At 71.8% G+C, this 22,887-nt stretch overlaps 1 protein-coding gene across 1 annotated transcript; it reads left to right on the forward strand.

The window, feature by feature from the left end:
* Positions 1-9,005: 9,005 nt before the first annotated feature.
* On the forward strand, positions 9,006-21,852 carry LOC135885758 (rac GTPase-activating protein 1-like). Its single transcript, XM_065413665.1, has 16 exons — positions 9,006-9,090; positions 9,668-9,870; positions 10,075-10,226; positions 14,852-14,930; positions 15,229-15,282; positions 17,016-17,093; positions 17,453-17,585; positions 17,773-17,915; positions 18,244-18,399; positions 18,481-18,576; positions 18,673-18,874; positions 19,399-19,504; positions 20,390-20,522; positions 20,777-20,891; positions 21,400-21,514; positions 21,801-21,852. The coding sequence occupies exons 1-16, from the start codon at positions 9,006-9,008 to the stop codon at positions 21,850-21,852; spliced, it is 1,902 nt and encodes a 633-aa protein (XP_065269737.1).
* The last annotated feature ends 1,035 nt before the right edge of the window (positions 21,853-22,887 follow it).

Consider the following 22,887-nt stretch of genomic DNA (forward strand, 5'->3'; position numbering starts at 1 on the left):
TGGAGCTCCCCAGCTCCCTCTGCCCTTCCCCAGCACTGCGCCACCTCAGGTACCCTCCTCAGCTCCCAGGCAGCCAGGTCCTTCCCCCAATCAGCCTGGCTTTTCCCCGCTGCAGCCCTCTCCCAGGGCTGTTTTAACCCCTGTGGGCAGGAGCGGGGTGACCACCCCGCTACAGTCGCATACCCTCAGGCACCAGGCCAGTAGCCCTGTCAGAGAAGAGGAGGAAGCTGTCTCAGCGCTGTGGCAGTTTGGGACAGGAAGTGAGGAAGAATCCTGTATCCAGCTTGAACTGCAGAATGGATTCATCCAACTGGGCCCTTGGCCAGGACAGCGGGGTTAGCACCCTGCGCTGGGAACAGGCCAGGGACTCGCTAGCCAAGCTGCCAGGTTCGCTCCACCATTTCTGTCACACTCCAAAGATGGCACCTTTCGTTCCATCTGCTGGGGCACGGCGGTGAGCGCTGAGTGCCAGGGCGAGCGCCCCCTCCTGGCTCCCAGCAGCGCAGCGCCCCCTAGCGCTACACCAGGACAGTGGGGCCAGCACTGATGGCTGGGGAGAGCACCCCTTCCTGGCCCCCTGCTCCCTGCAGCGCAGCGCCCCCTAGCGCCACACCGGGGCAGTGGGGCCAGTACTGATGGCCGGGGAGAGCGCCCCCTCCTGGCCCCCTGCTCCCTGCAGCGCAGCGCCCCCTAGCGCCACACCGGGGCAGTGGGGCCAGCACTGATGGCCGGGGAGAGCGCCCCATCCTGGCCCCCTGCTCCCTGCAGCAGTACTGATGGCCGGGGAGAGCGCCCCCTCCTGGCCCCCTGCTCCCTGCAGCGCAGCGCCCCCTAGCGCCACACCGGGACAGTGGGGCCAGCACTGATGGCTGGGGAGAGCGCTCCCTACTGGCCCCCTGCTCCCTGCAGCACAGCGCCCCCTAGTGCCACACCGGGGCAGTGGGGCCAGCACTGATGGCCGGGGAGAGCGCCCCCTCCTGGCCCCCTGCTCCCTGCAGCACAGCGCCTCCTAGCGCCACACCGGGACAGTGGGGCCAGCACTGATGGCCGGGGAGAGCGCCCCCTCCTGGCCCCCTGCTCCCTGCAGCAGTACTGATGGCTGGGGAGAGCGCCCCCTCCTAGCCCCCTGCTCCCTGCAGCACAGCGCCCCCTAGTGCCACACCGGGGCAGTGGGGCCAGTACTGATGGCCGGGGAGAGCGCCCCCTCCTGGCCCCCTGCTCCCTGCAGCGCAGCGCCCCCTAGCACTACACCGGGGCAGTGGGGCCAGCACTGATGGCCGGGGAGCGCGCCCCCTACTGGCCCCCTGCTCCCTGCAGCGCAGCGCCCCCTAGCGCCACACTGGGGCAGTGGGGCCAGTACTGATGGCCGGGGAGAGCGCCCCCTCCTGGCCCCCTGCTCCCTGCAGCACAGCGCCCCCTAGTGCCACACCGGGGCAGTGGGGCCAGTACTGATGGCCGGGGAGAGCGCCCCCTCCTGGCCCCCTGCTCCCTGCAGCGCAGCGCCCCCTAGCGCTACACCGGGGCAGTGGGGCCAGCACTGATGGCCGGGGAGAGCGCCCCCTCCTGGCCCCCTGCTCCCTGCAGCGCAGCGCCCCCTAGCACTACACCGGGGCAGTGGGGCCAGCACTGATGGCCGGGGAGCGCGCCCCCTACTGGCCCCCTGCTCCCTGCAGCGCAGCGCCCCCTAGCGCCACACCGGGGCAGTGGGGCCAGCACCGATGGCCGGGGAGAGCGCCCCCTCCTGGCCCCCTGCTCCCTGCAGCACAGCGCCCCCTAGCGCCACACCGGGGCAGTGGGGCCAGTACTGATGGCCGGGGAGAGCGCCCCCTCCTGGCCCCCTGCTCCCTGCAGCACAGCGCCCCCTAGCGCCACACCGGGGCAGTGGGGCCAGTACTGATGGCCGGGGAGAGCGCCCCCTCCTGGCCCCCTGCTCCCTGCAGCACAGCGCCCCCTAGCACTACACCGGGGCAGTGGGGCCAGCACTGATGGCCGGGGAGCGCGCCCCCTACTGGCCCCCTGCTCCCTGCAGCGCAGCGCCCCCTAGCGCCACACCGGGGCAGTGGGGCCAGCACCGATGGCCGGGGAGAGCGCCCCCTCCTGGCCCCCTGCTCCCTGCAGCACAGCGCCCCCTAGCGCCACACCGGGGCAGTGGGGCCAGTACTGATGGCCGGGGAGAGCGCCCCCTCCTGGCCCCCTGCTCCCTGCAGCACAGCGCCCCCTAGCGCCACACCGGGGCAGTGGGGCCAGTACTGATGGCCGGGGAGAGCGCCCCCTCCTGGCCCCCTGCTCCCTGCAGCACAGCGCCCCCTACTGAAGCGCCAACCAGTTTCCTGCAGCAGGTGGGTTTCCTTGGGGGTCTCCCCTGAGCTCTGAGCAGGTCTAGCCAGGCCAGGCCGTGCCCCGCGGCCCTGTTCAAGGGCAGTCACAGCTTCTGTTTGCAGCAGAGGGCCTGGCTGTCAGAGCAGAGGGTCGCCCCAGGCCTTCTCCGGCACTGCAGGGCTGCACTGGCCCCCCGCCCATGCCTGGGACCCCCCTCCCGCCCACCCCGGGGATCTGGGAGCACCACGTCTCTGCAGGCGGAAGCACGTGCCAGGCCTGTCTCTCCCTGGAGATTGATGCTCTCACGCCGAGCTCCTGTTTGCCGAGCGCCCCCCCTTCATTTATCTTGCGTCCCCGGCGCTGTCTGGCTAGTTCCCAGCCGCGGGGCCTGTCGCTCCTCTCAGCACGTTAATTGGGCCCCCTGACCCGGGGGGTGAGGGGGATTGGCGCCTGCGGCCGGCGTGTGGCACCGTAAACCACCAGGTGTGCGGTCGGTGCAGGGAGTGGGCTGGTCCCAGCTGAGATGGATGCCCCCCGCCTGCCTGCTGCCATGGAAACCAGCCTCTCTGGGCACGGGGCAGCCACTGGGCCATCCATCTGCAGGTGCTTCTGGGAGCCGCGGCTCAGGCCACCCACAAGCTCCCAGGCCCGGGGGCCCCTGCGTGCGCCTGGCAGCCCCACCGGGCTGCAGGGACGGGCACCCAGTAGCCCTGGGCACAGGCCAGCTCCCAGCCCCCTTGCTGCTCCCCCTGCTGTGCCTCCCCAGAGAGCTGGGTGCCCGTGCGCTCCTCTGGGCAGGGGAGTGGGCACCTGGCAGGGCCAGCTGGCCAGGGCAGGGACTAGGGCTGCTCCGGGCACTGCTGTCTGCAACCGGGGTCTGAAGGGTTAAGTCGTCCTGCATTCCGCGCCACACGGGGACGAGCCGCTTATCGGCCCGCGGGGCCGCGGCTGCCTGGCTTGGGCCTCCGAGCGCCACCGCCGAGCGCCCACATTATTCCGGGCAGATAACGGCTCATTAACATTCCCAGCCCACTCGCTGGAGAGGCAGCCTGCCTCGAACAGGGGGAGCAGGGCCCTCTGCTCCCTCCGCCGCATTATCCGCCCCAGACACGGCCGCTCCCCCAGTGCCACCGAGCCAGGCCTCCCCCCGGCACAGGGAGCCCCCACCCCCAGCGTCTCAGCACCGGGGGGGGGGGGGGCTGGGGGCCTGGCAGACCCCCCAAGCTAAGCAGTGCAGTGCCACAAAGGTGGGGCAGCAGCTCTGTACAGGCGCTAGGGGGCGCTGGGCTCCTGGAGGTGCCGTTCATGAGCTGAGCAGTCAAGGCCAGGCTGTGCTGAGTCAGGGCTGTAAAAGCTCCAGGGGGGTGGGGGGGTGACCTCCCTGGCTCCCCTAGGCCGGGGCGTGGGGACGCAGGAGGCTCCCGCACTAAGTGCCGTGTCACTAGGCTGCTGAGCAGCTGCCAGCTGCAGCCCAGAGGTGGCTGTTTGTCAGTGGTGGGCGAGGTGCATCTGAATGACACTCCCCCCCCCCATCTGTGCCCCATCAGGGTAAAGGGGGCTGGGCTCCAGGGGGCAGCTCAGAGGGGCTGGAACAAGATGTACAGTGGGGATGCTGAGAGCCACTGACCCCAACTGTAACCTGCTGCATATGATCGAAGCCACTTCCAGCCAGGGGGTGCGGCAGCCCCCCAGCCCCCCAGTTCCAGCTCCTGTGGGGCAGCTTCTCTGGGAGTCACTGGGCCTGTGGAGACTGGGGCCAGGCACTCCCGTGTGGGGCCTGAATCAGCACCTGGGCCCAGAGGTAGTCACTAGCCAGCGGGCAACCGGGGGCCAAATCCCGACCGCTGGACGCTTTGGAACAGACGGCAACATCTTTGTATTTCCTTCGGATCGTTATGATCGTTTGTGTCGTGTTCTCTCTGGAGTCTGGACCTTCCCAAGACCTGGACCTTGAGAAAAACTAACTGACTTCCCCTGGTGCCCCCCCACCCCCGCCTGCTCGCTCCCCGAGACAGGACTGGGACGGGGGGGCGGGGCCATCCCCAGCAGGCCGGGGGGTTCTGGAGGTGCATGGTGCGGTGGCTGGAGCTGGCACAAAGCCGGAGCAGTGTTTGCACTGGGGGGGGGGGGGGGCATCTCCCCAGCGCCATGCAGCTCCACTTAGCGAGGATGCAGCCCGGAGCCCCTGGGGCCGCAATTGGATTTTCTTGGCCGTGCCGAGCCGATCGATCCAGCCATAATTAAAGTCGCTCCAAACTCTGACTCAGATTCAACCTTGCAGGGAAGGAACCGTGGGAGATTCTCTGTGAAACACCCTCTGCTTCCCGTCGCCCGCTGCCCACTGCAGGGGTGGCTGTGCCCGCCAGGGCTGCCCGGGGGGCCTGGGGCCTGCAGCGCTCTGCGCTGGGGGTGTGGGGCAGCCCAGGTGCTGGCTGTGCCGGAGGGGCTCTGTGCCCACGGGAAGGGGGCTGGGTGGGGATCTCCAGGCCCGGTGAGTTGCTCTGGGTGCTTGCACCAGGTCCCCCAACACGTGATCTCTCTCTCTCTCTCTCTCACACACACACACACACACACACACACACACACACACACACACACACACACACACACACACCCCCTGGGCAGACAGCAGGGAAGGAGCCGGCCCTGCTCCCATCCCCTGGCAGGACCCTGCCTGCGCCCGGCCTCGCGCCCGGCTGCTGGGTGCGCCCTGAGCCACACGAGGCCGGGGGGAGGGTTTGCAGGGCTGGCGTCTCTGGGGCCATGGGGGGGTCTCCCCTTTCCCAGAGTCTGGGGGTTCTGGGGGTGTCTGCAGGGGTCGGGGGGGCAGCCCCATCTCCGCTCTCATTGAGGCAGGGAGAGGGCGCCACCTGCAGGACGGCCAGGGAGCCTCAGCAGCAGCTGGAGCTGTGGGATCTGCCTGCCCCATCCCACCCAGAGCATTGCCCGGCCTCTGCAGGCCCAGCAGAGGGGCTCTGTGGGGGGAGGGTCCGTGCCCTGGCACAGGGAGGGGTTCATTCTTTCCGGGGGGGGTGTCTCCCCAGCCCCGGCACTGCAGGGCAGGCCCAGGGAGCCGCAGGGGCAGGTGCCGGGGCCAGCCCCAGGCGGGCGGCGAGTCCCCGTCTGCTCACGCAGCCCAGCCGCTTAGCATGCGCCGGGGGCTGGCGGGCTCTGGAGACGCCGCTCCACATAGGCCGGCACGCGCCGTCTCTGTGCCGCAGCCAGCAGTGCACTCAGCCCCAAGGACGCCGTCCCCTCCAGCCAGCACCCAAGGGCGTCAGTCCCCCCCACAGCGCCCCCTGCTGGCCGAGGCCGGCTGGGAGCTCCCCCCACAGCCAGCGCCCCCTGCTGGCCGAGGCCGGCTGGGAGCTCCCCCCACAGCCAGCGCCCCCTGCCCCACTCCCCACAGCGCCCCCTGCTGGCCGAGGCCGGCTGGGAGCTCCCCCCACAGCCAGCGCCCCCTGCCCCACTCCCCACAGCGCCCCCTGCTGGCCGAGGCCGGCTGGGAGCTCCCCCCACAGCCAGCGCCCCCTGCCCCACTCCCCACAGCGCCCCCTGCTGGCCGAGGCCGGCTGGGAGCTCCCCCCACAGCCAGCGCCCCCTGCCCCACTCCCCACAGCGCCCCCTGCTGGGCGAGGCCAGCTGGGAGCTCCCCCCACAGCCAGCGCCCCCTGCCCCACTCCCCACAGCGCCCCCTGCTGGGCGAGGCCGGCTGGGAGCTCCCCCCACAGCCAGCGCCCCCTGCCCCACTCCCCACAGCGCCCCCTGCTGGGCGAGGCCGGCTGGGAGCTCCCCCCACAGCCAGCGCCCCCTGCCCCACTCCCCACAGCACCCCCTGCTGGCCGAGGCCGGGACAGCAGAGCGCGCCAAGCGGCCACTTCTCCCCGCACGTTGCAGGGCGCAGGGATCTGTTTGCTCAGTTCAACTCTTCACGGGCTGGAGGCTGGAGGCTGAGGCCCTGGCAGGGGCTTCTCCCCTCCCCTCTCGTTACTGACTGGTGCTGCCCACTCAGCGGTGGGGGGGCGCCCTGGAGTGAGCCCCTGCGGGGACGGCTGCTGTGCAGGGCGCTGGTGCCGCCGGGTCGGGGTGGAGATGGGTACGGAGCAGGGCATCCAGCCTGGCACTGCCTGGCACGACCCAGCCGGAGCCGCAGGCCTCCGTGTGCTGCTGTGCTGTCCTACGAGCCCGGTGTGTGGAGCGGCCCTGGGCCGGCCCGGGGGTGTCAGCCTGGGGGTGTCAGCCTGAGGAGCCCCCAGGGCGGCCGCAGGCGGGCGCGGGGCCGGTGGAGCCGGGCGCAGCTGGAAGGGAGCCGGGAAGCGTTATCCTGCTGGCAGCTCGCCCCTGAGTCTCTACGGGAACGTGTCTCCTGGGCCATGGGGCTCTGGACCTCACCCCGATGCCCCTCGTGACCACTGGCACCCGGGGCACTCGCCCCGGCCCTCGCACCAGCCAGTGCTGCCCGGGCTGCCTTGGCTCCATGGCAGGGCCGGGCCTGAGCCAGGCGTGCGGGGTCTGGGCAGGGAACCCGGGGAGATCCAGGCCAGAACCCTCGCCCGGTGCCCAGAACCTGCAGTCCGGCCTCTCCGTGGGGAGGGGGCTCCGGCTGCTGGCGCCCAGGGGCACTGCAAGCCCAGGCCCAGCGCATCAGCCCCGGCCGGGCGACTGGGTGTCACGGCGTGTGGGGGAGTCAGGGCCCTACACCCCCCACTTCCTGCGATTCCCCGGGACTCTCAGCCAGGCAGTGACACAGAAGGTTTATTAGACGACAGGAACACAGTCCAAACCAGCTTGTAGGTACAGAAACCCGGACCCCTCAGGCCGGTCCATCTTGGGGGGCAGGGAGCCGAGACCCCGGTGTTGGACCTCCCTCCATTTCCCCAGCCAGCTCCAAACAGAGACTCCCTCCGGCCCCTCCTCCGGCCTTTGTCTCTTCCCCGGGCCAGGAGGTCACCTGATCTCTTTGTTCTCCAACACCTTCAGTTGGCACCTTTGCAGAGGAGGGGCCCAGGCCATCAGTTGCCAGGAGACAGGGTGTCGACCCTTCTCTGTGCAGACACCATCACACTGGTCCTCTCGGGCTCTGCAACCATCACACACCCTGATCCCCCCACCTAGAGACTTGAGAACTGCATGGGGGAAACTGAGGCACCCACACAGTATTCGGAGAAAACATTAAGAACATTCCCACTTCATCACACTGGGAAATGACACAAGTGGGGCCACGTCACTTCTGCTCCCTCAACATCCCCACCAGCCAGGCAGCGCCCCCAGCCTGACAGCCAGGGGCCCCCTGTGACCCCCCACTCCCATTCCCTCCAGCTGGGCAGCACCCCATGCCTGAAAGCCAGCCCCCTGATCCTCCTATTCCCATCCTCCCTGTGCCCCCTGCACTCCCACCCCCCAGCCTGACAGCCACGGGCCCCCTGTCACCCCCCACTCCCATTCCCCCCAGCCTGACAGCAAGGGCCCCCCCTGTGACTCCCTTCCCGGCTCTCTGCCTCGGTTTCCCCCTGTGTTCAGCAGGCATGAGGATCCTGGCCCCACCCACGGCTGCAGGGGTTAATTTGCTCACTCTGTGCAGGGCTGGAGCAGAGTGTGGGTCCAGCCCCCGGCAGGGCTGTGATGGAGCAGGGAGCGGGCGGATTTGACCTGGGAATGTTGCAGGGGAGTTACATTGGGGATGGGAAGGAAGCTACCTGAGCTGTAACCTGAGCCAGGAGGGGGGTTGGGAGAAGTGACACCTTCTGCCCCTGAGACGGGACAAAGGAGAGGAGGAGCTGGGGGGGAGGGGGAGAGCTGCTGGAGGGGTTTTTAGTTTCAGTTTGGTGCTGGGTGGTGCAACGCAGGGAACCCCAAGCTGGGGTGTAAGCTCCCTGAACCCCCCAGAGGACTTGACTGAGGGGTCCTGGTTGTACCTACAGGCTCTGTTGTAGCCTGCGTTCCTATTGTCCAATAAACCTCCCGTGTTACTGGCTGGCTGAGAGTCCCGGTGAATCCCAGGAAGAGGGGTGCTGCGGGGGGCTGGGTGCTGCGGGGGGGACCGGGCACTGCGGGGGGCTGGTTTCCCATGGAGCCCTGATGGCTGAGGGAGTGAAGGGGACACAGACCCTGTGCACAGGAGCTGGATCGAGGGGGCTCCCAGCCGTGAGACGTGGGGGTGCAGGGCGAGGACCGGGCAGCAGGACGCCTGGGTTCTGAGGCTGGGAGGCCTTGGGGCCCCAACAGTGGCTCTGATTTCTGGGCCTCCCCCACCCCCCAAATCACAGGCCGAGCCCGGCTCGTGCCTCAGTTTCCCCGTCTGTGCAATGGGAGCTCAGTCCCAGCACCTCCCGGTGGGGTGGGGGCCACAGGCGCTGAACCGGCCCCTGACCCCCCCTGTTTGGCTGCGTCCCAGCGCTGGGGGCGGACTCGGGGGGCGGATCCCGTGGCCCCAGACCCGGCTCCCAGGGAGCCTGGCCCGTGTTACCGGCGGGGCCCCAGGGCCCCCCGGAGGAGCCGGACAATGGATGTGGGGGGCGGGGCTGTCTCTGAAGCTCCGCCCCGGCCACTCCCTAAATACAGACCCGGGGGGCGGAGCCCCTCTCCAGGCCGCCCGCCGCTGGCACGGGCCCGGCAGGTGCATTTTGTGCAGCACCCTGGGGACCACCCCCCATCCCACCCCCGGCCGGTCCGGTCCGGTCCGCCCCATGGCGCGGGAGCGCGGCGGGCCCCTCCTGGCCCAGCTGGCCCGGCTCGGGCGCCTCCTGGAGCTGAGCTGCCACGTGGAGGAAGGTGGGATCGGGGCCCCGGGGGGAGCCGGGCGCCAGGGTGATGGGCTGGGGGGGCCAAGGGGCTCCAGGGAACTGTGCCCGCCGGACACCGCCCCCCCCCCCCCCCGAGCTTGCTGAGAGCCCCTGTGGCTCCCCCCGGACACCGCCCCCCCCCCCGAGCTTGCTGAGAGCCCCTGTGGCTCCCCCCGGACACCGCCCCCCCCCCGAGCTTGCTGAGAGCCCCTGTGCCCCCCCCCCCGAGCTTGCTGAGAGCCCCTGTGCCCCCCCCCCCCGAGCTTGCTGAGAGCCCCTGTGGCCCCCCCCCGAGCTTGCTGAGAGCCCCTGTGGCCCCCCCCCGAGCTTGCTGAGAGCCCCTGTGCCCCCCCCGAGCTTGCTGAGAGCCCCTGTGGCCCCCCCCCCGAGCTTGCTGAGAGCCCCTGTGGCTCCCCCCGGACACCGCCCCCCCCAGCTCGCTGAGAGCCCCTGTCCCCCCCCCCGCGGACACCGCCCCCCCCCCCGAGCTCGCTGAGAGCCCCTGTCCCCCCAACCCCGGACACCGCCCCCCCCCTCGCTCGCTGACAGCCCCTGTCCCCTCCCAGACTGCAGCCGCGTCGCCCGCGGGTTCGAGGCCTGCCGGCAGAGATGTTGCCGCCTGGGGCTGGACCTGCGGCGGGCCCGCGAGCAGCTGCTGGTGGCGGAGGGCGAGTGCTCGGCGCTGCGGGTGAAGCTCAAACACGCCCGCAACCAGGTGGAGGTGGAGATGGGGAAGCGGCACCGGGCCGAGGCCGAGCTGGAGAAACAGGTGCGTGGGGGGGCTCTGGCTCTGGGGGGGATGGGGGGCTCAGGTTCTGTGGGGCAGGGGGAGGGGCTGGCTCTGGAGGGAGGGGGGGTTCTGAGCTTTGCTCCCCTAGGGCTGGGGTCTGCAGGAGGGCCCTGGCCTGAGGGCGTGTGTGGGGGGGAGCTGAGGCTGGCTGGGGGCTGGGGGGCTGCTTCCCCCCCCCAACAGGCTGCTTCTGCCCCCCAGGAACGGAAGCTGCAGCTGATCTTTGACTTCCTGATGCAGGAATCCCCCAGCGTGGCCCTGAGCGAGGGGCAGCGCTCGGCCCTGGCCCTGCTCGATGGGCCCCGGCTGGGCACGGCCCTGGTGCCAGGGAGCAGGTGAGTGGGGGGGGGGGGGCGCCAGGGAGCAGGCCGGGGGTGGGTGGGAGGGAGGCACCAGCTGCTGCCCCCTGGCCAGGCGCTGAGGTTAGAGAGGCCCCGGTGCGAAATGGGGTGAGAACGGCTAATGGGCGAGGGGCGCCCGGGGGCCGCGACGGATTCTCCATCACTGGCCACGTGGGGCCCTGGTCGGGCCGTTTCCCATCTGCTCTGGGGGCACCGGGTGCCGTTCTCTGGCCTGGGCTGGGCACGAGCCCGGCTGGTGATCGCAGCGGCCCTTGGAATCCGGGAATCACCTGGGACCGAATCCAAGCCCTGCCGGTGCTCCTCACTCCCGACCCGCAGCCCCCTCCTAACCTGCCCTGCCCCCCAGCTCCGCCGTGCCCCTCAGGCCCGACCCGCAGCCCCCTCCTATCCCTGCCCCACCCCAGCTCCGCCGGTGCCCCTCACTCCCGACCCGCAGCCCCCTCCTAACCTGCCCTGCCCCACCCCAGCTCCGCCGGTGCCCCTCACTCCCGACCTGCAGCCCCCTCCTAACCTGCCCTGCCCCACCCCAGCTCCGCCGGTGCCCCTCACTCCCGACCTGCAGCCCCCTCCTAACCTGCCCTGCCCCCCCAGCTCCGCCGTGCCTCTCACTCCCGACCCGCCTCCCCCTCCTAACTTGCCCTGCCCCACCCCAGCTCCGCCGGTGCCCCTCACTCCCGACCTGCAGCCCCCTCCTAACCTGCCCTGCCCCCCCAGCTCCGCCGTGCCTCTCACTCCCGACCCGCAGTCCCCTCCTAACCTGCCCTGCCCCACCCCAGCTCCGCCATGCCCCTCAGGCCCGACCCGCAGCCCCCTCCTATCCCTGCCCCACCCCAGCTCCGCCGGTGCCCCTCACTCCTGACCCCCAGCCCCCTCCTATCCCTGCCCCACCCCCATCCCAGCTCTGCTGGTGCCCCTCACTCCCGACCCGCAGCACCCTCCTAACCTGCCCTGCCCCACCCCAGCTCCGCCGTGCCCCTCAGGCCCGACCCGCAGCCCCCTCCTATCCCTGCCCCACCCCAGCTCCGCCGGTGCCCCTCACTCCCGACCCGCAGCCCCCTCCTAACCTGCCCCACCCCCACCCCAGCTCCGCCGGTGCCCCTCACTCCCGACCCGCAGCCCCCTCCTAACCTGCCCTGCCCCCCCAGCTCCGCCGTGCCCCTCAGGCCCGACCCGCAGCCCCCTCCTATCCCTGCCCCACCCCAGCTCCGCCGGTGCTCCTCACTCCCGACCCGCAGCCCCCTCCTAACCTGCCCTGCCCCACCCCAGCTCCGCCGTGCCCCTCAGGCCCGACCCGCAGCCCCCTCCTATCCCTGCCCCACCCCAGCTCCGCCGGTGCCCCTCACTCCCGACCCGCAGCCCCCTCCTAACCTGCCCTGCCCCCCCCCAGCTCCGCCGTGCCCCTCAGGCCCGACCCGCAGCCCCCTCCTAACCTGCCCTGCCCCCCAGCTCCGCCGTGCCCCTCAGGCCCGACCCGCAGCCCCCTCCTATCCCTGCCCCACCCCAGCTCCGCCGGTGCTCCTCACTCCCGACCCGCAGCCCCCTCCTAACCTGCCCTGCCCCCCAGCTCCGCCGTGCCCCTCAGGCCCGACCCGCAGCCCCCTCCTATCCCTGCCCCACCCCAGCTCCGCCGGTGCCCCTCACTCCCGACCCGCAGCCCCCTCCTAACCTGCCCTGCCCCACCCCAGCTCCGCCGGTGCCCCTCACTCCTGACCTGCAGCCCCCTCCTAACCTGCCCTGCCCCACCCCAGCTCCGCCGGTGCCCCTCACTCCCGACCTGCAGCCCCCTCCTAACCTGCCCTGCCCCACCCCAGCTCCGCCGGTGCCCCTCACTCCCGACCTGCAGCCCCCTCCTAACCTGCCCTGCCCCACCCCAGCTCCGCCGGTGCCCCTCACTCCCGACCTGCAGCCCCCTCCTAACCTGCCCTGCCCCCCCAGCTCCGCCGTGCCTCTCACTCCCGACCCGCAGCCCCCTCCTAACCTGCCCTGCCCCACCCCAGCTCCGCCGGTGCCCCTCACTCCCGACCTGCAGCCCCCTCCTAACCTGCCCTGCCCCCCCAGCTCCGCCGTGCCTCTCACTCCCGACCCGCAGTCCCCTCCTAACCTGCCCTGCCCCACCCCAGCTCCGCCATGCCCCTCAGGCCCGACCCGCAGCCCCCTCCTATCCCTGCCCCACCCCAGCTCCGCCGGTGCCCCTCACTCCTGACCCCCAGCCCCCTCCTATCCCTGCCCCACCCCCATCCCAGCTCTGCTGGTGCCCCTCACTCCCGACCCGCAGCACCCTCCTAACCTGCCCTGCCCCACCCCAGCTCCGCCGTGCCCCTCAGGCCCGACCCGCAGCCCCCTCCTATCCCTGCCCCACCCCAGCTCCGCCGGTGCCCCTCACTCCCGACCCGCAGCCCCCTCCTAACCTGCCCCACCCCCACCCCAGCTCCGCCGGTGCCCCTCACTCCCGACCCGCAGCCCCCTCCTAACCTGCCCTGCCCCCCCAGCTCCGCCGTGCCCCTCAGGCCCGACCCGCAGCCCCCTCCTATCCCTGCCCCACCCCAGCTCCGCCGGTGCTCCTCACTCCCGACCCGCAGCCCCCTCCTAACCTGCCCTGCCCCACCCCAGCTCCGCCGTGCCCCTCAGGCCCGACCCGCAGCCCCCTCCTATCCCTGCCCCACCCCAGCTCCGCCGGTGCCCCTCACTCCCGACCCGCAGCCCCCTCCTAACCTGCCCTGCCCCCCCCCAGCTCCGCCGTGCCCCTCAGGCCCGACCCGCAGCCCCCTCCTAACCTGCCCTGCCCCCCCCAGCTCCGCCGTGCCCCTCAGGCCCGACCCGCAGCCCCCTCCTAACCTGCCCTGCCCCCCCCAGCTCCGCCGTGCCCCTCACTCCCGACCCGCAGCCCCCTCCTTACCTGCCCTGCCCCCCTGCTCCGCCGTGCCCCTCACTCCCGACCCGCAGCCCCCTCCTAACCTGCCCTGCCCCCCAGCTCCGCCGTGCCCCTCAGGCCCGACCCGCAGCCCCCTCCTATCCCTGCCCCACCCCAGCTCCGCCGGTGCCCCTCACTCCCGACCCGCAGCCCCCTCCTAACCTGCCCTGCCCCACCCCAGCTCCGCCGGTGCCCCTCACTCCCGACCTGCAGCCCCCTCCTAACCTGCCCTGCCCCACCCCAGCTCCGCCGGTGCCCCTCACTCCCGACCTGCAGCCCCCTCCTAACCTGCCCTGCCCCACCCCAGCTCCGCCGGTGCCCCTCACTCCCGACCTGCAGCCCCCTCCTAACCTGCCCTGCCCCACCCCAGCTCCGCCGGTGCCCCTCACTCCCGACCTGCAGCCCCCTCCTAACCTGCCCTGCCCCCCCAGCTCCGCCGTGCCTCTCACTCCCGACCCGCAGCCCCCTCCTAACCTGCCCTGCCCCACCCCAGCTCCGCCGGTGCCCCTCACTCCCGACCTGCAGCCCCCTCCTAACCTGCCCTGCCCCCCCAGCTCCGCCGTGCCTCTCACTCCCGACCCGCAGTCCCCTCCTAACCTGCCCTGCCCCACCCCAGCTCCGCCATGCCCCTCAGGCCCGACCCGCAGCCCCCTCCTATCCCTGCCCCACCCCAGCTCCGCCGGTGCCCCTCACTCCTGACCCCCAGCCCCCTCCTATCCCTGCCCCACCCCCATCCCAGCTCTGCTGGTGCCCCTCACTCCCGACCCGCAGCACCCTCCTAACCTGCCCTGCCCCACCCCAGCTCCGCCGTGCCCCTCAGGCCCGACCCGCAGCCCCCTCCTATCCCTGCCCCACCCCAGCTCCGCCGGTGCCCCTCACTCCCGACCCGCAGCCCCCTCCTAACCTGCCCCACCCCCACCCCAGCTCCGCCGGTGCCCCTCACTCCCGACCCGCAGCCCCCTCCTAACCTGCCCTGCCCCCCCAGCTCCGCCGTGCCCCTCAGGCCCGACCCGCAGCCCCCTCCTATCCCTGCCCCACCCCAGCTCCGCCGGTGCTCCTCACTCCCGACCCGCAGCCCCCTCCTAACCTGCCCTGCCCCACCCCAGCTCCGCCGTGCCCCTCAGGCCCGACCCGCAGCCCCCTCCTATCCCTGCCCCACCCCAGCTCCGCCGGTGCCCCTCACTCCCGACCCGCAGCCCCCTCCTAACCTGCCCTGCCCCCCCCCAGCTCCGCCGTGCCCCTCAGGCCCGACCCGCAGCCCCCTCCTAACCTGCCCTGCCCCCCCCAGCTCCGCCGTGCCCCTCAGGCCCGACCCGCAGCCCCCTCCTAACCTGCCCTGCCCCCCCCAGCTCCGCCGTGCCCCTCACTCCCGACCCGCAGCCCCCTCCTTACCTGCCCTGCCCCCCTGCTCCGCCGTGCCCCTCACTCCCGACCCGCAGCCCCCTCCTAACCTGCCCTGCCCCCCAGCTCCGCCGTGCCCCTCAGGCCCTACCCGCAGCCCCCTGCTGAGTGGTGGGTTTGATTTCTGTTCCCGTAGGTGCTTGGGCTGCTCGTTGACTCCCCCGAGCAGATTGGGGCGGCTGAGCCAGGCACGCTGCACTGCTGGGGGGCTGGGGGGGAGGGGGAGCTGCCCTGGCAGGAGCCTGCGCCCCCCGCTGCCAGCCTGCACTGACCGTCTCTGTTGCAGGCTGTCCGCGGTGGATGAGTCGCGCACCTCGCTCACGTCCCATTCCGACATCAGCTACGACCGCACCGAGGACGATGTGGTGAGGGCCCCGCTCCAGGCAGACCAGCCCCGGGGGCCTGACTCCAGCTGTCCCGGCTCGTTAATAGCCTGGGGGAGGGGGGCCGGGGCACAGGCCATTGTAACGGGCCCAGTGGGGTGCCTGCCTCCCCCCCAGTACTGGATCCCCAGCAGGTCCCTGGGGAGCTGGTGCGGGGGACGTCTGGGCATGGAGCTGCCAGCGTGGCTCCGTGCTGGGTCATCGCCCACGGACCCTGCGCCCTCCTGGGGTGCCCACCCCACCCCTGCCCGGGCACCACCTCATTCTCGCCTCCTTTCAGGACCTGGACGTGACAGTGGTGAAACCCCTGAAGCACAAGTCCCAGGAGCGCCCGGTAGGTGCGAAACGCCTGGAGCTGCTCCAGGCTGGGGGGTGCTCAGGGCCCTGGGGCAGGGGAGGGGGCAAGTGGCTCCTGGCTTCAGGCACATTCTTAACCAATGGGAGCAAAATTCTCCCAGGAAGAGCCCGTCACGGACCCCCAGGATCGGGGCCACGGCCCCAGCATGGGGACAGGCTCTGGGAGGCCTCATAAGTGGGCCAGGCCCCCGGGGGGTCTCGCTCTCCCTCCAGGGGAAGCCACACGGCTTCGCCTCCTGGGGCTGGACCCTGGGCCTGCAGCCCCTCTGCTCCTCTCCCCCCGCCCATGAGCTCTGGGCAGCGAGTCCCCCTGAGACAGACCCCGACGGAGACTTGTACCATCTTGGGGGGCAGCGCCCCCTCCGCCAGCGTCTGCAGGGACACGCAGCCAGCGCGGGCCGACAGGCGGGTTATTAGTCACCTGGACCAGCCCAGGGAGCCCTTGGGAGCCCCGGGGGAATGAAGGTTAAAATGTCGGCCATGCTGGTCACCCAGGGGTCATAAAAATGTTACAGGAAATCCCCCCCTTTGCCCCAGCCCCACAGGAGCAGGTGGAGGATGAGGCCTGGGAGAGTTGATGGGCGTCAGCAGAGCTGGGGCAGGGGAGTGGGCAGCCCAGGGCCGGGCTAGCAGGGGGCTGCGGGTCGGGAGTGAGGGGCACCGGCAGAGCTGCATGGGGGGTAGCCGGCCCCTGCTCTAGGCGTGAGTCAGGGCTCGGGTCCCCAGGGCGGAGTCGGGTCTGGAGTTGGCTGGCAGCCCGTGCAGGGGGCTGCTGGCTCCAGGGCTGGGACAGGGAGATCTCGGCCCCGTGGCTGGAGCGAGGGAGGGAGGCCGGGTGGAGGGTTCATTTCTGGACGCTAGGCTGGGCCGGCAGCGCCATCTCCCAGCCTGCGTCCCTGATCGTTAGGAACTGGTTACCCTGAGCACAACCCATCCCCCCTGGGCCTGGCCCAGCCTCCTGCCCGGCCTCCGCACTGCAGGGCTGCCGAGCCGGCGGTATAGGGCAGAGGGAGGCAGATGGCCTGGGAGCTCCATGCAGCCTCGTGCAAGGGGCTTGTGGGCAGCCGGACTCCTGGGTTCCGTCCCCAGCTCTGCCCCCGGTGGCATGTGGCCGGAGTTCTGTGAATGGTGGGGACCCCACCCCCTATGCAGGGCGGCCCCAGCACCCAGAGCTCCTGGGAACCGCTTGGGAGGGCGACGCCGCAGCTCAGAAGTGACCTCATCTGAGCCCCGTAATAACCCTGGTGCCCCTCACTCCCAACCCGCAGCCCCTGCCAGCCCGGCCCTGGGCTCTGCTGGTGCCCCTCACTCCCGACCCGCAGCCCCTGCCAGCCCGGCCCTGGGTCCCCAGCTCTGTCGGTGCCCCTCACTCCCGACCCGCAGCCCCTGCCAGGCTGGCCCTGGGTCCCCAGCTCTGTCGGTGCCCCTCACTCCCGACCCGCAGCCCCTGCCAGCCTGGCCCTGGGTCCCCAGCTCTGTCGGTGCCCCTCACTCCCGACCCGCAGCCCCTGCCAGGCTGGCCCTGGGTCCCCAGCTCTGTCGGTGCCCCTCACTCCCGACCCGCAGCCCCTGCCAGCCCAGCCCTGGGCTCTGCTGACTGTTCCTTGTGCAGTGTTTTGGGGCTGGGGTGAAGCCGTGGGGGACGGATCGAGCTGCGCTGCGGGTGCCCGGCCTGGGCTGCTCTCACTGGCCCGTCTGCTCCGTCCCCAGCGCTCGTCTCTGGCCCCCCTGATCGGCCCCGTGGTCGCAGCAAAGCGCACGCGCCCCTCGGTGCTGCCAGCCGCCAGTGTGAGTACGAGGGGGGGGGCGGGAGCCCCTCGGATACTGGTCGGGGTGAGCGGCCCCTTCCCTGGGGCCCAGGCACGTTCCGGGGGCAGCTCGCCGGGGCCGGGGTGACCGTGGTGGGGCAGCCCCAGGCTGGCTGGGGGAGGGGCCTTCCCCGGTGCTCCTGCGTCCCAGCCCCCGGCTGACTGGCCAGGGAGGGTGAGGGGAGATTGGGGGGGGCTGCTCCCCAAAGGCACCACACACCTTTCCCCGGGCCCCCAAGTCCCCCCTAGCTTGGTGCCCTGCTCTGCTGCCTGCTGGGCTGGGAGGGGGTGGGGGGCAGCTCAGCTCAAGTCTCCAACTCTTTTCCCCCCCCCCCCCAGGCGAGTGAGCCCCCGGGGACCCTCCCAGCCGGGGCCGTTGCTGAAGACGGAGGCCGGGACCAGAGCCTGCTGCCCGCGGTGCCAGTGCTGGGCCGACGCTCGCGCCAGGGCCGACGTCTCTCCACGCTCACAGGTCGCCCCGGGCCCTGTCCCCTCCTCCGCGCGGGGCTTCAGCTGGGCTGGGCCGGTGGGGGGGGCTGGTGTTTGCCTGGCTCCTGGGGAGGCCCTGGCCATGCGGGGGGGGGGGGGCGCTCGGGCAGTAGGAGTCACTGGGGGCCTGTGCTGCCCCCCCACTGACTCTCCTCCCCCCCCCCCCCCAGAGCTGACCACGGTGTGGGGGAGCAGTGAGGACTCGGACGGCCGCCCGGACAGTGGGGCAGGGCTGGAGCCCAGGGGGCTGGACCCCTTCCTCTCCCCCCCGCAGGGGGCACCGCCGCCCCAGCACCTCTTCACTTCCAAAACGGTGGGGAGCAGCGCGGGCCCCACTGGCAGCCCCTCCCCCACACAGGGGCGCCCCACAGCCGGAGTCCTGCCCGGCTCCCCTTCCCCCGCCACGTCTGCTCCCAGGGCTGGGTGGGGCGTGTCCGGGGGACTCTGGGCGAGCAGGTTTGGGGGGGGGGGCAGCGGGTCACAGGGTGAGATTGGCCCTTCAGCATGGGGGGAGGGGGGTCCCAGGGTGGTGCTGGTCTCTGGGGCAGGCAGGGGAGGGGCAGGGTGGGTGGTGGGAGGGGGGCAGCTGGCCCCTGGGGGGGGGGGCGGTCTGGGCGCACCGTGACCCCCACTCTCGGCAGGTGATCCGCCCCGAGTCCTGCTCCGTCTGCGGCGCCCGTGCCCGGTTCGGGCGGGTGGTGCTGCGGTGCCGGTGCTGCCGCCTGCTGCTGCACCCCGAGTGCCGCGGGCGCTGCCCCAGCCTGTGCACCCCGGGCCCCCGGCCCCGCCCCCGGGAGGTGAGTACCGGGGGAGCACGGGGGGGACTGGCAGGGGGTCCCTGGCCCAGGACCTCTCCCTCACCCTGTCCTCTCCCGCAGGGCGTCCTAGCTGACTTTGCGCCCCCCGCGGCCCCCCTGGTGCCCGCCCTGGTGCTGCACTGCGTGAGCGAGGTGGAGCGCAGGGGCCTGACGGAGGTAGGAGGGAGGGGAGCTCTGGGGGCGCTGGCGGGGGGGGGCTGGTCCCTGCTGTGGAGATTGACCGCCCCCCCCGCCCCCCCCCCCGCCCCCCAGACAGGGCTGTACCGGGTGCCCGGCGCGGAGCCGCTGGTGCGGGAGTGGAAGCAGAAGCTGCTGCGGGCCAAGGGGGCGCTGCCCTCGCTGAGCCACGTGGGCGACGTGCACGTGGTGTGTGGGGTGCTGAAGGACTTCCTGAGGGGCCTCAAGGAGCCGCTGGTCACCTTCCACCTGCACCCCGCCTTCCTGCGGTCTGCCGGTGAGTGGGCGGGGCCGGGGGGACTGGGGGCGGGGCTGGGGCTGGGTTCTGCGGGTTGGTGTGGGGCTGGAGTACTGTGTGCGGGGGGGGGAGGGGGCTGGGGGCAGGGCCTGGGAGGTGTGTGCAGGGTGGGGCAGGGGGCGGGGCCTGTGGGTTGGGGCAGGGCCAGGGAGGTGGGGACAGGGTAGGGCAGGGGGCAGGGCTGTGGGTTGGGGCGGGGCCAGGGGGCGGGGCCTGTGGGTTTTGGGTGGACCCCCCCACGGGGCTGGGGAGGTGCTGGGAGTCTCTTGGGGGGCCAGGGACTCCTGACTCGGAGGCGAGTGCCCCGACCCACAGCCCGGGCGCGGTGTATCCGTGGGGCCTTTCCGAACACCCCAGGGCCCGACTGGACCCGCTGCCCCGGCTCTGCCCCACCAGTACTGAGCTGCTCCTGTGCTGGTGCCGTGGGGCAGCGTTGGGCTGGGGGGGCGGCTGAGGACCCATGTCCCCCCTCCCCATGATCACAGCTCCTGGCTCTGCCCCAGACATCCCGGACGAGGCCGCCTGCCAGGCAGCCCTGTGCCACGTGGTGAGCAAACTGCCCCCCGCCAACCGGGACACGCTGGCCTTCCTCATGCTGCACCTGCTGAGGTGAGGGCAGGGGGGACCTGGAGGTCCCAGGGGGGCCCTGGGTGTCCCGGGGGGGTGGAGCACATGGCCTGGGGCGGAGGAGGGGGGCTTGGGAAAGGTTCCCCCAACCTGTGGGTTCGGCACGGTTGCCCATTAGGCTCCGTGACACGTGAGTGCCCCCCCATGAGCTGGGGTCCCGAGGGCAGGAGGGGCCTGGTGCCGTGGGGCTCCGGCGGCCGTGGGGCAGCAGTTCCGCTTGGTGACTGTCCAGGCTGAGCGGGTGTCAGAGCTGATCCCCTGGGTGGGGTCCCGTGTGGCTTGGGGTCCCTCTGTTCCCAGGGCCTGGCTCTGGGAGCGAACGTGGGTCTGTCCCTGTCTTTCTGCTGGCTGCCCCAGTGCCCTCTCTGGGTCTGTCTCCTGGGGTCGTTCTGCCCAGACCCCTGTCCCTGGTTCGGGTCACTCCGCGATTGGGGTTTCCTGGCAGGGTCTAGCGGGTCGAGCATTGTTCGCTTTGCCCAGGGGACCCTGCCCTGCCCCCCGAGTCGGGCTGCTGCCCTGGGGCCCCAGGCTGGAGGAATGGGCCCTGCTTGCATTGGGGTGAGCTGCTGACCCCCTTGTGCTTTGTGGTGAGGGCGAGGGGGGCATTGGCTGCACTGGCTGAGGCTCTGTTGTGGGTGTCAGTGGGCCGGGGGAAGTGGCCGGGTCCCGGGGGGGGGGGGGGGGGCGCGGTTTGCAGACCTGGGCTGGGGGCTCGGTTGGTGTTTGGGGGCTGGGGCGGCCCCGGGTGGGTGCTGTCGGCCGGTTGCTTGGCAGAGTTTCGTTGGGGATTGGGAGCCCGGGAGGGCGCAGCCGGGGGGAGGGCACGGTCCCCTGTCACGGCGGCCCGGATGCCTGGCTTCCCCGCAGGGTCGCTCAGAGCCCCGAGTGCAGGATGGATGAGCTGAACCTGGCCCGCGTCTTCGGGCCCACGCTGGTGGGGCACGGCACGAGCAGCCCCACACCCCTGGCCATTCTGCAGGACACGCCGCAGCAGTGCAAGGTGAGGGGCAGGCGCCGGAGGGTGGGAGGGGGCCGCTGTCTGCTCCAGCCCCGCCCCACAGCACCCCCCCTCCGTTCTCCCCCTGCTGCCACCCGGGGGGTCAGACCCACAGGGCTCCCAGGGGCTGGTGCACTGCCAGCCCAAGGGGGGTGGACCAGCTCCATTGTCTGGGGTGGGGGGGCTGGGTAGAACCCAGGCATCCTGGGGCTGGGCCCAGGTGGGTGCGTCTCAGCGGCTCCCCCTGACCCCCCCAGGTGATGGCTCGTCTCCTGTCGCTGCCCCCCGAGTTCTGGAGGCGCTTCGTGGGGATGGAGCTGGATAACCTGGTGCCCGTGGCCGCGAGCGACCCCCTGGCGCTGAACAAACGGGGTGAGCATGGGGGGCTCCCTGCCGGGGACAGCGGAACCGTGGGGGGCAGGGGCCATGCAGCCTGGGGGCCCCCACAGAGCAGGTGTGGGGAGCTCTCGCCCTGGGGGTCACCCTGTGCCCCATCCCCCTGAGCTATGGCTGCTAGAGGGCCCAGGCCTGGTGCCCCGTCCGGGCCCATGGCGCTCTGCTACTCCGACCCCCATCGCCAGACGCGTCCCTCCCCCCCCATGACCGGGGGCAGAGCTGCACTCAGCCATGGGGCAGGGCCTTGGCACCAGCTGCTCCTGGAGCTGGGGCGGGGGTGGGGGCTGCTGCAGGGAGGTTCCCCCCCAGCCCTGGGGCGCAGGCTGAGCCGTGACAACATCAGTGGGGCAGCCCCAGGGCGGGGCTGTCAGGGGCAGAGGCTTGAACCGACTCTTGGCCGCTCGGGGGGCTTCAGGGTGGGCAGGAGGCTGCAAACATCCCCCCCCCCCACTCACAGTGTGTTTTTTCTCCCCCCCCCCCCCAGAGCGGCTCTTCCGCCCCCTCTCCTCACCCGAGATGAACTCGACTCAGCTGAGCCCGACTGGCTGCTGTCTCCCTGACCCACGGCGGAGCTGCGTGGGCACCACGGGCACGGCCCTGTGAGTGCTGGGGGGGCAGGGTAGGGGGGGTGTCATGCCCCTGTGAGTGCTGGGGGGGGAGCGGGGTGGGGGGGTGTCACGACCCTGTGAGTGCCGGGGGGGCTGGGGGGATTATTGCTGTACGCAGCAGGGGGGCTGGACCCTTGGGCTGGGCTGGTACGGGGGGGGGGCACCGCTGTACAGCCGGGGGGGGGTGTGTGGCTCTGCGCTGCGTGGGAGCTGGGGGGGGGATTGTCAGTCTCTGGGGAAGCTGCTCCTGCCCTAATCTCTTTTCTCCCCCCCTCAGGCAGGCGCTGGGCTCCAGGAAGACGGGCCGGTTCTTCCCCTCCCTGCTGTAGGCCTGGACGGCTCCGGCCTGGGCTCCGGCCACGGCTCCGAGGGGGAAGCGACGGGCAGCCCAGGGTCGGGGCGGGGAAAGCGTCTGAGCCTGGGGTGGGACCTGGGGGGCAGGCGCCAGCGCTCGCTGCACAGGGTGCTGGAGGGAACATGCACCAGAGCTGTGGGTCCCTGCCCCATGGCAGGGGATGCTGGGCCGGGCTGAGCTGGGGGTCTGGCTCCCCCACTCCTGCTGTCCCTGTCTGAGCAGCCTGACGAGGGGGCAGCCAGGGAGCTCCCAGCTGTCCCGGGGTGTGTGAGGGGCACAGAGCACATGGACCTGGGGGCTGATTTCTATTAAATGCTTGTGCAGATCTAGGCCTGTTGGTGTGTGGGGGAGGGGGCACGGGGGGGCGTGTGCGCCTATTCTGCCCTGGGGGGGACGACAGAGGGTCTCCCAGCAGCAACCCCCGGGCCTGGCCATTCCTAGTCCTCCCCTGTCCTTCCCTTGGGGGAAACATGGGCCTGTCCTGGGGGGCAGAGATGTTACCCCTCAGTTCCCTGGGGTGGCAGGGGACAGGAGCCGGGGCAGGTTTGGGGTCACCCCCAGGGCTCAGCTGGTGGGTCTCACAGGTTGCTGGGGGGCAGGAATTTTTCCCCTACGGCCAAGGAAGGTAAAGCCTCCTCAGGTGTGGGGTGGGGTCACTGGGGGATTCTCAGTGACGTGGGGTCTTTACAGCAGGGGTGGGAGGGAGTGTGGGGGGGGGCAGGAAGCATGTGGGGCCAGATGTCATCAGAGGCCCTGGTGTTACTCCAGCAGCAGCTGCAGTACCGCCCACTCCCTGCAGGGGGCTCTGCCTGCATCTCACCGCAGCTCCCTCACGCTGGTCCGGCTGTGGCCAGGGAGCCTTGGCAGGGGGCTGGCAGGAGAGGGGGGCTGGGGCTGGCTGGGCCCAGCCTGGCCTCCAGCGTTCTTGGCATGGAGGGACACAGCTGCTAGGAGCTGGCAAGCCCCCACCCCCTGCCAGCTCTAGCAGTGCCCCCCTCTGCCCCTGCCC

This window comes from Emys orbicularis, chromosome 11 (assembly GCF_028017835.1).
Source record: "Emys orbicularis isolate rEmyOrb1 chromosome 11, rEmyOrb1.hap1, whole genome shotgun sequence".
Taxonomy (NCBI): Eukaryota; Metazoa; Chordata; order Testudines; family Emydidae; genus Emys; species Emys orbicularis.

What these genes read in the sequence shown, in the direction of transcription:
- LOC135885758 (XM_065413665.1), top strand. Translation starts at nt 9,006, where the DNA reads ATGGCGCGGGAGCGCGGCGGGCCCCTCCTGGCCCAGCTGGCCCGGCTC. An exon ending in GCCCTGGTGCCAGGGAGCAG is followed by an intron (nt 10,227 to 14,851) that starts GTGAGTGGGGGG and finishes TCTCTGTTGCAG; the next exon opens with GCTGTCCGCGGTGGATGAGT. An exon ending in AGCGCAGGGGCCTGACGGAG is followed by an intron (nt 18,577 to 18,672) that starts GTAGGAGGGAGG and finishes CCCGCCCCCCAG; the next exon opens with ACAGGGCTGTACCGGGTGCC.